At 29.9% G+C, this 12678-nt stretch overlaps 2 protein-coding genes across 2 annotated transcripts; both read right to left on the bottom strand.

The window, feature by feature from the left end:
• Positions 1-4194: 4194 nt before the first annotated feature.
• On the bottom strand, positions 4195-6267 carry LOC114741077 (RING-box protein 1a-like). Its single transcript, XM_028929339.1, has 5 exons — positions 6140-6267; positions 5948-5998; positions 5810-5869; positions 4527-4598; positions 4195-4430 (listed from the first exon to the last, which is right to left on the bottom strand). Exons 1-5 carry the CDS (start codon positions 6258-6260, stop codon positions 4393-4395), a joined length of 342 nt encoding a protein of 113 aa, XP_028785172.1. The 5' UTR covers positions 6261-6267; the 3' UTR covers positions 4195-4392.
• Positions 6268-9651: 3384 nt separating this feature from the next.
• On the bottom strand, positions 9652-12044 carry LOC114741075 (RING-box protein 1a-like). Its single transcript, XM_028929336.1, has 5 exons — positions 11778-12044; positions 11592-11642; positions 11454-11513; positions 10218-10289; positions 9652-10120 (listed from the first exon to the last, which is right to left on the bottom strand). Exons 1-5 carry the CDS (start codon positions 11896-11898, stop codon positions 10083-10085), a joined length of 342 nt encoding a protein of 113 aa, XP_028785169.1. The 5' UTR covers positions 11899-12044; the 3' UTR covers positions 9652-10082.
• Positions 12045-12678: the final 634 nt, after the last annotated feature.

Here is a 12678-nt window from a genome sequence, read left to right as displayed (position 1 = left end):
TTTGGTTTGGTGTGTGTTTGGTCATTCAAGGTGGGGTTTTATTATAGGTGGGTAGGGTGATTATGGGTGTTCTGTTTCTGGGTATATTATAGGTGGGTTGAAAGTGGGCTTGCTCTGTTTGGGCATGGTTCAGGGGGAATTGATGAGAAAGATGAAGGTTGGTGTAGTTAGAAACCCTTACTATGAGATAGGAAAATATGTTGTCAATATGGGCCGCGACAGTTGTCAATATAGCTCCTTGACTTGTCAATAGTAACAACATTGCACAGATTTATATTAACTGATTTTTTAAATTTTTTACACAAAAGCTATTACCTTTTGTACTCTTGACACGTTAGTGGAGGTCACAAAAAGAGGAAGAAGAGGCAACAAAGAAGGGTGAGTAATTACATGAGGCAAAAAGAAAAAAAATGAGAAAAAAAAAGGCCACTTTGATTCTAGACAAATGATGGCAACAGAATTTTTTCGTAAATAGAAGTGACATAAATTTTTTTTGTAGATGTCACAATACACACAAATAATTAGTTTGATACTGGATACATACAACTATATGTTTTTTTAATGGGTTATAAAATCAGTAGTTATATGTATATGAAGTTATAAATGAAAATTAGTTGTGTATTACATTCTGATGCATAGTTAGTTGTCATTATCCGCACCATTCATTGTCAATATATGCTTCGTCCCTTGTCACTTACTGCGCCATCAGTTGTCAATTAATTTGCTGATATAAATTTTAAAAAAATATGATTTTTGTTACATAATGTTATACAGCGTCATACAATATCACTAATTCCTCAAAACTAATCCATTTTTTATAACGTGATAGAGAATAGTTATTAAAAGTTAATCATCACTGATATGAAGTCATAAAATCACTTGTCATGAACAACATATTCACTTGTTAATATCTTAGAGCCTCAAATGCATTTATTCATAACGAGCTTTAGGCAAAATTACCATTTTTTGATGATCATACTTTTCTTTTAAATTATTCCACAATTCTAACTGGTCTTTCACAGTTAGGTATTCAGCTTTCAACATTTCATGCAAATGGTGGCATAGGAAAATCGCGGTATTAGCCTTATCTTGGCTAGTCGCTTCATTTTTAGGTAAAATAGTATTTCTTAGACCTTTAGCATCTAGATGGATATCAGCATCTAAAACCCAAGACAAATAATTTTTTTCCGGTGATGTCAAGAGCCATAAATTCAAGTTTGGTAAAATTGTCCATGAATCAAACTAAAATGATAATAACAAAAATTAGAATTGTAATAAAATTGATGCACACTGAATCATAATAAATAAAATATTAGGATTCAAAAATCACCCATAAATAATTTATTCCTTTAAAATTATAAACAAAAATAAATGAATAAATAAATAATAACAAATAAACATATATGAGAATGAAAAAGATAAACAACACAAATAATTAGTTACAATATATAATATAGAGACAATATATACAAGTATATATAGAGGGGGGGAAAGCAATGGTGTAAATAAATATATAAATATTACAATAGACTAACTAATATAAAATAACAATTTAAATTAAAAACAAAGATAATGCTACAATAAAATAAACAAAATAAATATAAATTTATAAATAATAGATAAAGCTATAATTATATAAATCACATTATATAATCACATATAATATTATTATGCATTATTATAAATAAATTATATAAACAACATAAATAAATACAAACAAATATAATGAGAGAAAAGAAAATATAAACAATATAAATTATATATATTTATATATGTATATGAGAGTTAGTATAACATGGATAAAACAACATAGAACAGTATAAATTATATATATGATGATGATTGGAATACATCATTTTACAAGGGGTGTATATCTCAAATTTTTAAAACAAGGTCGTGCTGATAACGTATTGTAAAGCTATAAGAAATAAATAAACTAGAGGTAGAAAAGAAAGCAAGAAATAGATAAGATGGCCTTTTTTTCATTCACTTTGTTTCTTGATATAGATGCCTTATATGCATGTCCTCTATTTATAGACCTCTAAGCACTGGAGTCTTATACTAAGGTTACAAAGAAATAAAGAATATCATAATGGAATTAACAATAAAAAATTCTTCCCAAGTCATGCATTAGGGAGGTTATGTAGTTTATGACACTTAAAGGTAAGGAATCCTATGAGAATTCTAAAAGTTAGGGGTTATGGACATCCACTCATGCAATATTCATAATATTAAAGTTTAAAATCAAGAAGAAATTTCATTTCGTCTGCTTAAAAATATTTAATTATCGATGGAATATATATATATATATATATGCGTATATTCAAAACTTAGAAATCAGATTCGTGGATTGCTTCTTGTAATTTGTCAACTGTGCTTGTGAATATTAAACTGTAATTATAAGGGTATATAAAATTTTATCTTTATTTTAAAATATGATATTTTAGAATTTTTAAATTTATAATACACTTAACATCTCCCTATTTTAACTGATGAATTATAAGCAATTAACTTTTACTTATCAAAAATAAATAATTGGACATACAGTATTATCTTATTAATTAGGACATCATATAGTGTTATCTTTTCAAACATTCATATAAAAAAATTATTCTCATATCACATTTGTTAAAAAAAAAAAAGGGAGAATGACAAAAAAAAAGGTGGAAATACTAAATTTTAAATCAAGTTTGATAATAACATTTTATTTGGTATTAAAAATACTGAATTTGTAAATGACAATAAATTTTTTATGACATTTATAAATTTTCAACTTTTTTTTGTCATTTTTTTAAAAAAAATTGTAGGATAAGAAAATAGTATCGGTCACCATTTGATGTGATTAACTGGTTCTTTCTTTTTCCAAGTGGCGCAGTTGTAACTGGAAGCTTAATGCCAACGCCTTCAGACCTCTGCGTCAGCTTATTTACTCGAGATCTTTCTCAGTAACTGGCTCTTCATCTTTTGAAAATTTCGAGGCCTTTATAGCCTCTCAAACGGGTTTGTTTTTTTCGTTTTTGTCAAGAGTTTGAGACTTTGAGTTAAATATATTGTGTAATATGAATACTAATTACATATAATATTTTTTTAAAAAAAGTTATGTTGAAGTTTTTATATTCATTATGCCAAGCTATCTAATCAAACATGATTATATATTCTTTTTGGTTTCATATAATTTATAATTAAATACTATTAAATGTTAATATTTTAAAAATGGGACATATAACCATGTTTAATTGGAAAACTTAACATAATGGATATAAGAAACTTGATATAAATATTGTCCATATTTTAAATTTTTATAATAATCTACGTGTCTTTCTTTCTTTCTTTTTTTATGTTTGGGTTTCTAGTATTCCTTTTGTATATTACTGTTAAATATCTATCTTTCACTTTCACTAATAATAGTGTCCAACTCCTGGAATTATTTCTATTTCTGTCTTGTGTCTTATACAGAGCGCATATCTTTTAATGATTCCATGTCTCTTAACCCTAAATCATTAAAAAGTAATGTTTGCATCAAGTTTCTCATATTCATTAGATTAAGTTTTCTAATAACACATGAACATGTCTTGTATTTTAAAATATTATCACTTAATAATAAATTTATGTTGAACCACGCTACAACCAACTCTATTTCTAACCACTCTTCGTAACTTTTTTTATACTCCAATCAACATTATTAAATTGCAATTTGCTGATTAAAATTTTTTATTAAAGCTTAATTGAAAATGACTTTATTCTTATTACGAAAACTACAGAAATAGTTTTTCTCTCTCTTAAATATGTTTTCTATACGTCAAACAACAGTTTTAATATCAGAAAAATGAATTATAGTCTACTTTATAAATTATAAAAAGAAAGTATTAGTTATATTTTTTATTTTTATTATGCATTTTTGTTATTGCCATATTTTTGTTACTACGATTCTATCTTATTTGTAAAACATTATAAGAAAATCTGAGTAACATTCTTTTTTTATTATATTTCGTTCCATTTGTGTATTATAACTTGAGAATTTGAAAACCGTGTTGTAATTTCACTAGAATAATAGAAAGACGTTTTGTATATTCCATGTGATTTATGGATTGATTAATTCATTTAAAAATATATTTGGTATAATCTGTAGTGGAAAAATGGTTCAATTCTACATCCATCCCTGAACTCGGAATATCAATGCTTGGCGCGGAATCAAATTGAAGCCATTCTTTGTCAACTAAATCAAAATTTTAGTGAACTCTTTTATCCACACAGATTTGTAAATTGTAATATACGTAGACAAAAGTAAAGCAAAGAGAAAACAATTGAGAGCTACAAAACGAAAATCTTTCCTAAACAACTATAGTAAAAGTAAGGCAGCTGATCCAGGGGTCCAAGGAGCCTGATAAAGTTCTAGTGACCATATTTCTGAAACTCCCATTCGCTGTTATCTGCAGCAAGTCAGCAACGGAGAAACACCAAATAAGTGGGGGGGAAACCATAAATACATGTTAGTGAATACAGGGGAGAAAAGCATGATTGCATACCTAAAGGGCAAACTTGACGGGTCTTAAGCCATCGGCTAATGCAATGGAAGTGAAAAGCATGATTGCATACCCCTGAATGGAAAAATAAATAAATAAATAAATAAGCCAAAGCAACAGTTTAAAGTCATCCTGCAGTTGCTAAAGCACCACTGCTAAAGTTAGAAAAACGCAGGAGATGCAACTACACCAGCACCAGAGATAGATCTACATTTTGCACTATAGGGGCAATCCCCCTGCCCCAGAGGGAGGGAAGGAGGGAGGCGGAGGGAGAGTCTTCTATGTATTGTGTATGTATTTATATTTTTTAGAAAATTGCTAAATCCGCCCCTTGAAATTGCTTACTCGCATCCTTTACTGCTTATCTTTGCTACAAATTTCCATTACTCCACCCCCTTTTTAAATTTTATTCCGGTTTCATCCCTCTCCGGCACATTTAAATGTCACAACCAAAATAATGCATGAGTGTATCTTGAACCATGAAGCATAAAAAAAAAAAAAAAATCACAAGGAAGGTGTTTAGGAAACAACACTATCACCCCGAACAAATGGAACTCGTCCGGTGTCACATGCATCAAAATTTACACGAGGTTGTTATAAAAGAGGAGTGTGGGGGAACGAGGACCAACATAATGCCAGAACAAGTGTGTAGAAGTCCCATTTAGATGCAATAATCAAAATTCCTTCACGTAGAGTTTCAATCGTATTGTATAATAGCCTTTTTATCAAGTAATCTTTGTAGGGGGAAAAAAATACTGCAAGGTCCTATGCACAGCAAATGGGGAGCTTAGAATTTTAGGAGTTCAGAGTGATATTTATTCCTATGCGCTGTAAACCCAAACCTTAAGGTAAATTCTTTCGGTGGTCTTGAAAAATGATATCATTATCATCAAATATTAATCATTCCAAGACTTTGCAAATATATGCACCAAGTCATGTCTTGCATCATCTTAAATTTAAAATGTCAACATGGCCATGACAGATTCCATGCTTCATAACTAAAAAGGACTTAGAAGAAGATTACCCTTAATTCCATCACAAAAGTCACTCAAGAAGAGAAATATAAAGTCAGTGAATGTGAAGTGACTGATCTAACAACAACATATTCTGTGCACGTTTTCTTAAATTTCACATCAAAGAGAACCACCATGCAATTATTCTGACTCCAATCAATATGTCAAAGGCATGATCACAACAAAGTCCCATTAATATCAAAATCCTAAGAGAACAAAGTTCCATCTTTAATTTAAGACCAAAGAAAAGTGTTACAGGGTTTTAGAACATACCCCAGGCTACGGTACATTCCTCACTGGTGGCACTAGCCTGGTTGGCCTGGCATTCAATGCCTGAAGCAGTCATAAAAAAGAATTAGTTCAGGCGAATGAAGCATCGATCGATTGAAAACTCAAACGAGATATACTTACACAGATCCATGATGTGGTTCCTGCAGATAGCACAATTGTCAACAACAATATCTGCGCAATCACAATTCGATGAGCACCAAATCACAAACAAACACACGGCACCAAGCACGATAATCTAAAACACAAAACAAGAAAATCAGAGGAGCCAGTTGGGGGGGGGGTGGTTAGGGTTAAGGTTCAAGAGAAGAGTACCCCAAGCCCAGAGAGCGACGGCATTCCACTTTTTAATCTCGAATCGCTTAGGCTTCTTGGAAGAAGGACCGGCAGCGTCGCCGGCGGGCTCCATCAGCACGTCGGAATCAAGAGTGGCCATTGGATTTACCAATTTGCAATGGCGAGTATTCTAGTTTGACAGTTAGAATTACCCGGTGGCGAGTTTATATAGGCAACAGGGAATAATAATAAAAAATTAATAATATCAGAAATAAGTTCAAGGATGTATTAATTTAAACAGAAATATTAATTGTTTTAAATTCAATTAATTGTTTTGCTAATTGATTCAATTCAATGATGATTTAAATTAAATGAAACAGAATTTTAAATCAATTATGATTTAAATTGATTCTCTTACGTTGGCCAAAAAACTGATTCTCTTACAGAAATTTTAAAATTAAAGGATATATTAATTCAAAAAGAATTTTATCTGAAAGATTTAAACTTGATTTTATATTATAAAAAGGTATCAAAATCGAAAATTAAAAGGAATCAATAAACCATACAAAAAATTATAAAACCCGGTACAAGCTGTAATATTAACTATTCCCATCTTCTGGCCAAAAAAAAAAAACTATTCACATCACTTTGGTCATCCATCTAGAAATATACTTTGGATAACCAAGGTCCAAAAAAACAATACAAGAAGTGTTTTTTTGGGTTTTCTGGAGGTTCTCCCGTAATTCTTCCAGCATATTGCTTGTAGCTAATAAATTACTAAAGAGTACTTTAGTAATAATAATATGATTTATATGAGTTTTCAACATAACAAGCTATATATGATCATAATTTTGATATATTATTAAAAATTATAACACAATTTTATATTTTTAAATATATCTGATTTCATTAAAATTAAAAAAATAAAAACTTATTTAGAATGATATTAATTACTATCCCCGATTCTAATTATAAAAACTAGTTGACTAATTTAAAGAGATTAAGAAAAAAATTTAAGTTAATTATTTATAACAAATATGTGTTGTTTTTCCTAAAATATCCTTATTAATCAAGTGTATTGACTAAAACTACTATTGTTAAAAGAATTACTTTGAAAAAAAAATATATAAATATGAGAAACAAAGTAAATTAAAGTCTTATATTTAGGATAAAAAAAAGTAAATAAGGTTTTATATTAAAAACTGGAGGTAGTATTTAATTAAAATACTTTGTTGAATATGTATGTTGAAAAATTGTTGTAATATTAGCTATTTTATCTCAAAAATAACAATATAGATTTCCTGGGCGCACCGTGACAGACTGCCCCATTAAAAAAGCCTCTTGTAATTTTGGTTTGGGCTACCTTGTGGAAGACAAACTCTGTTGGGCCCAGGAAGTCGTTTAAGAAGGGTGTTTTCATTTTAAAAGTGTTTTTTTAAAGTGTTTTTTTATATTATAAAATCACTTTTAAAATTATAATTTGTTTTCGATCTAAATATTCTCTATAACTAATCGAGAATTTGAGATGGCTTGACTTTACACATTTTTTTTTTGCCTTAAACATAGTGTTGTATTTCTTTTTTAAACATGCACATAAAAAAATTCTCATCCCTCCTTTTTAAAATTAAAAAAAAATGTAGGATAAGAAAATAGTGGAGGTCACCATTTGACGTGATCGATTAGTTCTTTCTTTTTCCAAGCGGTGGTGTGATAATTGGAAGCTCAGTGGAAGCCGCTTCAGACATCTGACCATCTGGGTCAACTTATTTTTTCTCTTGAGATGTTTTCCAGTAGAGGCTCTTCAACTTTTGAAATTTTCAAGGTCTTTATAGTCTCTCGATGCTTTTTCTTTTTTTTTGGTCTAGAGTATTTAACACTTGTGCTAAATATATACATGTGGTTGTATTGTGTAATACGAATATTAATTGCATATAATGTTTTAATACTAATCCATATGCCTTTCTCTGTTTTTTTTTTTTTTAATTTTTATTTTGATGTTTATCTTTATTATTCCTTCTGTGCATTACTATTAAATATCTATCTTTTACTTTCATTAATATGGTTTCTATTTCTGTCACACACAAAAAAAAAAAGGTTTCTATTTCTGACTTGCGTTCTTGTAGAGAGCAGAGCACATACCTTTCAATGATTCCACATCTCTTAATATTAAACGATAATGTTTACGTCAAGTTATTTATATTTATTATGTTTAATTTTCTAATTACAGATGATTATGTATCATATTTTTAAAATATTATTATTTAATTACAAATTAATATTAAACCACACGACAACTTCTGTACCCTTTTTTGATACTCCACTTAACATTATTAAATTACAATTTGATTATTAATATTTTTAATTGCATAAATTATAAAATGAAAGTATTAAAAAAAATTATTTCGTTCCATTTATGTATTACTATCTCCTGTGCTAAATATAAGAGCTAGTTGACTAATTTAAAAAAATTAAGAAAATAAGTTAAGTTAGTTATTTATAATAAATAGGTATTACCTTTTCTAAAATATTCTTGCTAATCAAGTGTATTGGCCAAAACTACTATTATAAGAAGGACTACCTTAAGAAAAAAAATATACAAATTGAGAAATAAAATGGATTAGAATCTTATATTTAGAATCAAAATAAAAATCAAACGAAATCTTATATTAAGGATCGGAAGTAATATAACTTAAGAATTTTAAAAACATGTTCTTTAGTGGAAAAATGGTTGAATTCTACATCCATCCCTGAACTTGGAATATCAATGCTCGGCATAGAATCAAATTGAAGCCATTCTTTGCCAACTAAAAAGCTATTTGGATAAAAACAAACCATGATTTAAAGGATGACTTTTGAGAAAAAAGTTATTTTGAGAATAGATTTTAAAAAATAAATTTTGTAAAAAAATTTTTTAATAAAGTAAGATTTTTAGGTAGTTATTATCACAAACACTTTCTTAATATGATAATCACGTAAAAAAATAGATTTTAATTTATATTTTATTTGAAGTAATAAATTTGTTAATAATATATATTTTTACAACATAATAATAATATATAAAAATACAATTGATTAATAATTAATATGTGTATATATATATATTTATAAAATATAAGATTTTATATGTTTTTGAAAAATGATTATTTTTTTGCAACAAAAGAAATTACCCTAGTCTTATATATAAACTTTGAATAACCAATTTATAAATAATAAATAATTAGTTAAAATTAATTAAAAGTAATAAATGGGTGAGAAATATAATCTTGTTTACAAATATATTCTTATAATAAATGAAAAAAAAAAGAATGAAAGAAAATGTGTAAGAAAATGCAATCAAAAAAGATATGACAAAAAAAAAGAATAAATAATTAAAATAAAATTAGAAAAAATATATTAAATATTAAGATAAACCAAATTAAAACTTATAAAATAGATCACATTTTTTTTTTAATAATCAAGTGGCATAACAATTATGAGGTTGTATCGATGTATGTGTAGCATTTGTGCAACTAATTTTTTTTAACAGCATATTACTTGTACGGGAAAAAAGGGAAATAAGAGGGCATGATTGCTAGCCTTGTCCATGTATATAATAACCAATATTCATCTGACACAACAATTTCACCTGACACACGGTTCCTTCAAAAAGAAAACTTTTTTGGCTTTTCCTCAAACCATAGTTTACCCCTCGCAATCCATAGTTTTGGATCAAACCATGATTTCTTAAAAAATTATCTGGCCCAAACCATAGTTTGGGGGTGAAAAGGCACTTCTTTCAAATTCCCAAACACCACCTAAATCAAAATTTTAGTGTACTCTGTTATCTACATAGATTTGTAAATTGTCAAATACGTAGACAAAAGCTTCCCTTACAGTAGTAAAAGAGTGAAAAATTTAGAGCTGCAAAACGAAAATCATTCCCAGACAACTATAGTAAAAGTAAGGCAGCTGCTCCAAGGGTTCAAGAAGCCTGATAAAAGCTCTAGTGACCGTACTTCTGAAACTCCCATTCGCTGTTATCTGCAGCAAGTCAGCAACAGAGAAACACCAAATAAGTTGGGGGGAAAACCATAAATACATATCAGTGAATATAGGAGACAAAAGCATGATTGCATACCTAAAGGACAAACTTGACGGGTCTTGAGCCATCGGCTGATGCAATGGAAGTGGAAAGCATGATTGCATACCCCTGAATGGAACAATAAATAAATAAGCCAAAGCAATAGTTTAAAGTCATCCTGCATTTGCTAAAGTAGCACCGCTAAAGTTAGAACAACGCAGAGATGCAACTACACCAGCACCAATAACAGACCTACATTTAGCATTATAGGGGCAATCCCCCTGGCCCAGAGGGAGAGTCTCATATGCATTGTGAATGAATTTATATTATTTTTGAGGAAATTGCTAAATCTGCCCCCTTAAAATTGCTTACTCGCATCCTTTAACGCTTATTTTAGCTATAAATTTCCATCATTCCACCCCCTTTTTAAATTTTATTCTGGTTTCATCCCTCTCCAGCACAGTTAAATGTCACAAACAAAGTGATACATGAGTGTATCTTGAACCATGAAGCATAAAAAAAAATATCACAAGGAAGGAGTTTAGGAAACAACACTATCACCCCAAACTAACGGAACTCGTCCGGTGTCACATACATCAAAATTTAGACGAGGTTGTTATGAACGAGAAGTGTGAGAGAACGAGGTTGTTATAAAAGAAGAGTGTGAGGGAACGAAGACCAACATAATGCTGGAGTAAGAGTGTGGAAATCCCATTTAGATGCAATCATCAAAATTCCTTCATGTATAGTTTCAATCGCATGGTATAACAAACTTTTTATCAAGTAATCTTTATAGAAAAAAATACTGCAAGGTGCTTAGTGTGGTGCCAAGATAATGAGGGGGGCACAGCAAAGGGGGGCACTTAAAAATTTAGGAGTTCAGAGTGATATTTATTTCTATGCGCTGTAACTCCAAACCTTAAGGTAAATTCTTCCTGTGGTCTTGAAAAGTGACATCATTATTATTAATTATTAATCATTCCAAGACTTTGTAAATATATATATGCACCAAATCATGCCTTGTATCAACATGCCCATGATAGATTCCATGCTTCCCAGACTAAAAAGGACTTGGAAGTAGGATAACGACGTAGGATACCCTTAGTTTCATCACAAAACTCACTCAAGAAGAGAAATATAAATCATAAAGTCAGTGAACGTGAAGTGACTGACTCATCAAAGAGAACCACCATGCAATTATTCTGACTCCAATCAATATGTCAAAGACATGATCACGACAAAGTCCCATTAATAAGAAACTAAAGAAATGTGTTACAGGGTTTTAGAACATACCCCAGGCTACGGTACATTCCTCACTGGTGGCACTAGCCTGGTTGGCCTGGCATTCAATGCCTGAAGCAGTCATAGAAAAGAATTAGTTCAGGCGCATGAAGCATCCATCAATTGAAACTTCAAACCAGATATACTTACAGAGATCCATGATGTGGTTCCGGCAGATAGCACAATTATCAACAACAATATCTGCGCAATCACAGTTCGATGAGCACCAAATCACAAACAAACACACGATACCAAGCACAATAATCTAAGACACAAAACAAGAAAATCGGAGAAGAGAATTAGGAGGGGGGAAAAGTTAGGGCAAAACAATAGTACCCCAAGCCCAGAGAGCGACGGCGTTCCACTTCTTAATCTCGAATCGCTTAGGCTTTTTGGAAGAAGAACCGGCAGCGTCGCCGGCGGGCACCATAGGAACGTCGGAATCAAGATTACCCATAGGATTCACCGATTCCAGTTTCGGGTTTGGTAATTTGATTTTTTTTTTTTTAATGAAAAAGAGGACAACAGGTAAAGATTACAAAAATCCCACGCAAAACACAAAAAAGGCCCTAACTCTACTCCCCATCCATCCCAGAAACTTCGGAAGGAGGGCAAGTAATTTGAATTTCCCAGCGGATCGTATACATAGGCGATGGGGAACGATAAATTAATATTAATAATGATAATGATATCATTTTCAAGACTGTATTAATTTAAACAGAAATATTAATGGTTTTAAATTCAATTCATTGATCACATATCAATTAATCAATTAGTTGATTGATTTAAAATGATTCTCTTACAGAAATTTTTAAAATTAAAGGATATATTAACTTAAACAGAATTTTATCTGAAAGATTTATAATAAAAATTGAAAATTAAAAAGGATAAATACGCAGTGAAAAACATATAAAACCCAGTACAAGTACTGTTGACATAACTTTAGTCGTTGGGGGCAAAAAACACACAACTTTAGGCATCGATCTAGAAATACAGTTTGGATAACTTAAAAGGCTATTTTTAGAGGTTGTCCCCTACAGTAATAGTGTGATTTATACGAGATTTCAACACGAACATATCATATATGATAAATTTTTCGCCAACGAGAATGGTTTTGATATATTATTAAATATTATAACACAATTTTACATTTTAAATATGTGTATATATAGTTCTATTAAAATTAAAAATAAAAAGGCAGATGTCTCAAGAGTGACATGCATTTTTTAACTAAAAT

The sequence above is a fragment of the Neltuma alba genome, unplaced genomic scaffold, assembly GCF_004799145.2.
Source record: "Neltuma alba isolate B1F8T4 unplaced genomic scaffold, ASM479914v2 tig00003263_pilon, whole genome shotgun sequence".
In the NCBI taxonomy this organism is placed as follows: Eukaryota; Viridiplantae; Streptophyta; class Magnoliopsida; order Fabales; family Fabaceae; genus Neltuma; species Neltuma alba.
The sequence above is the reverse complement of the archived record's forward strand: the minus strand, read 5'-3'. Positions and strand labels throughout refer to the sequence as shown.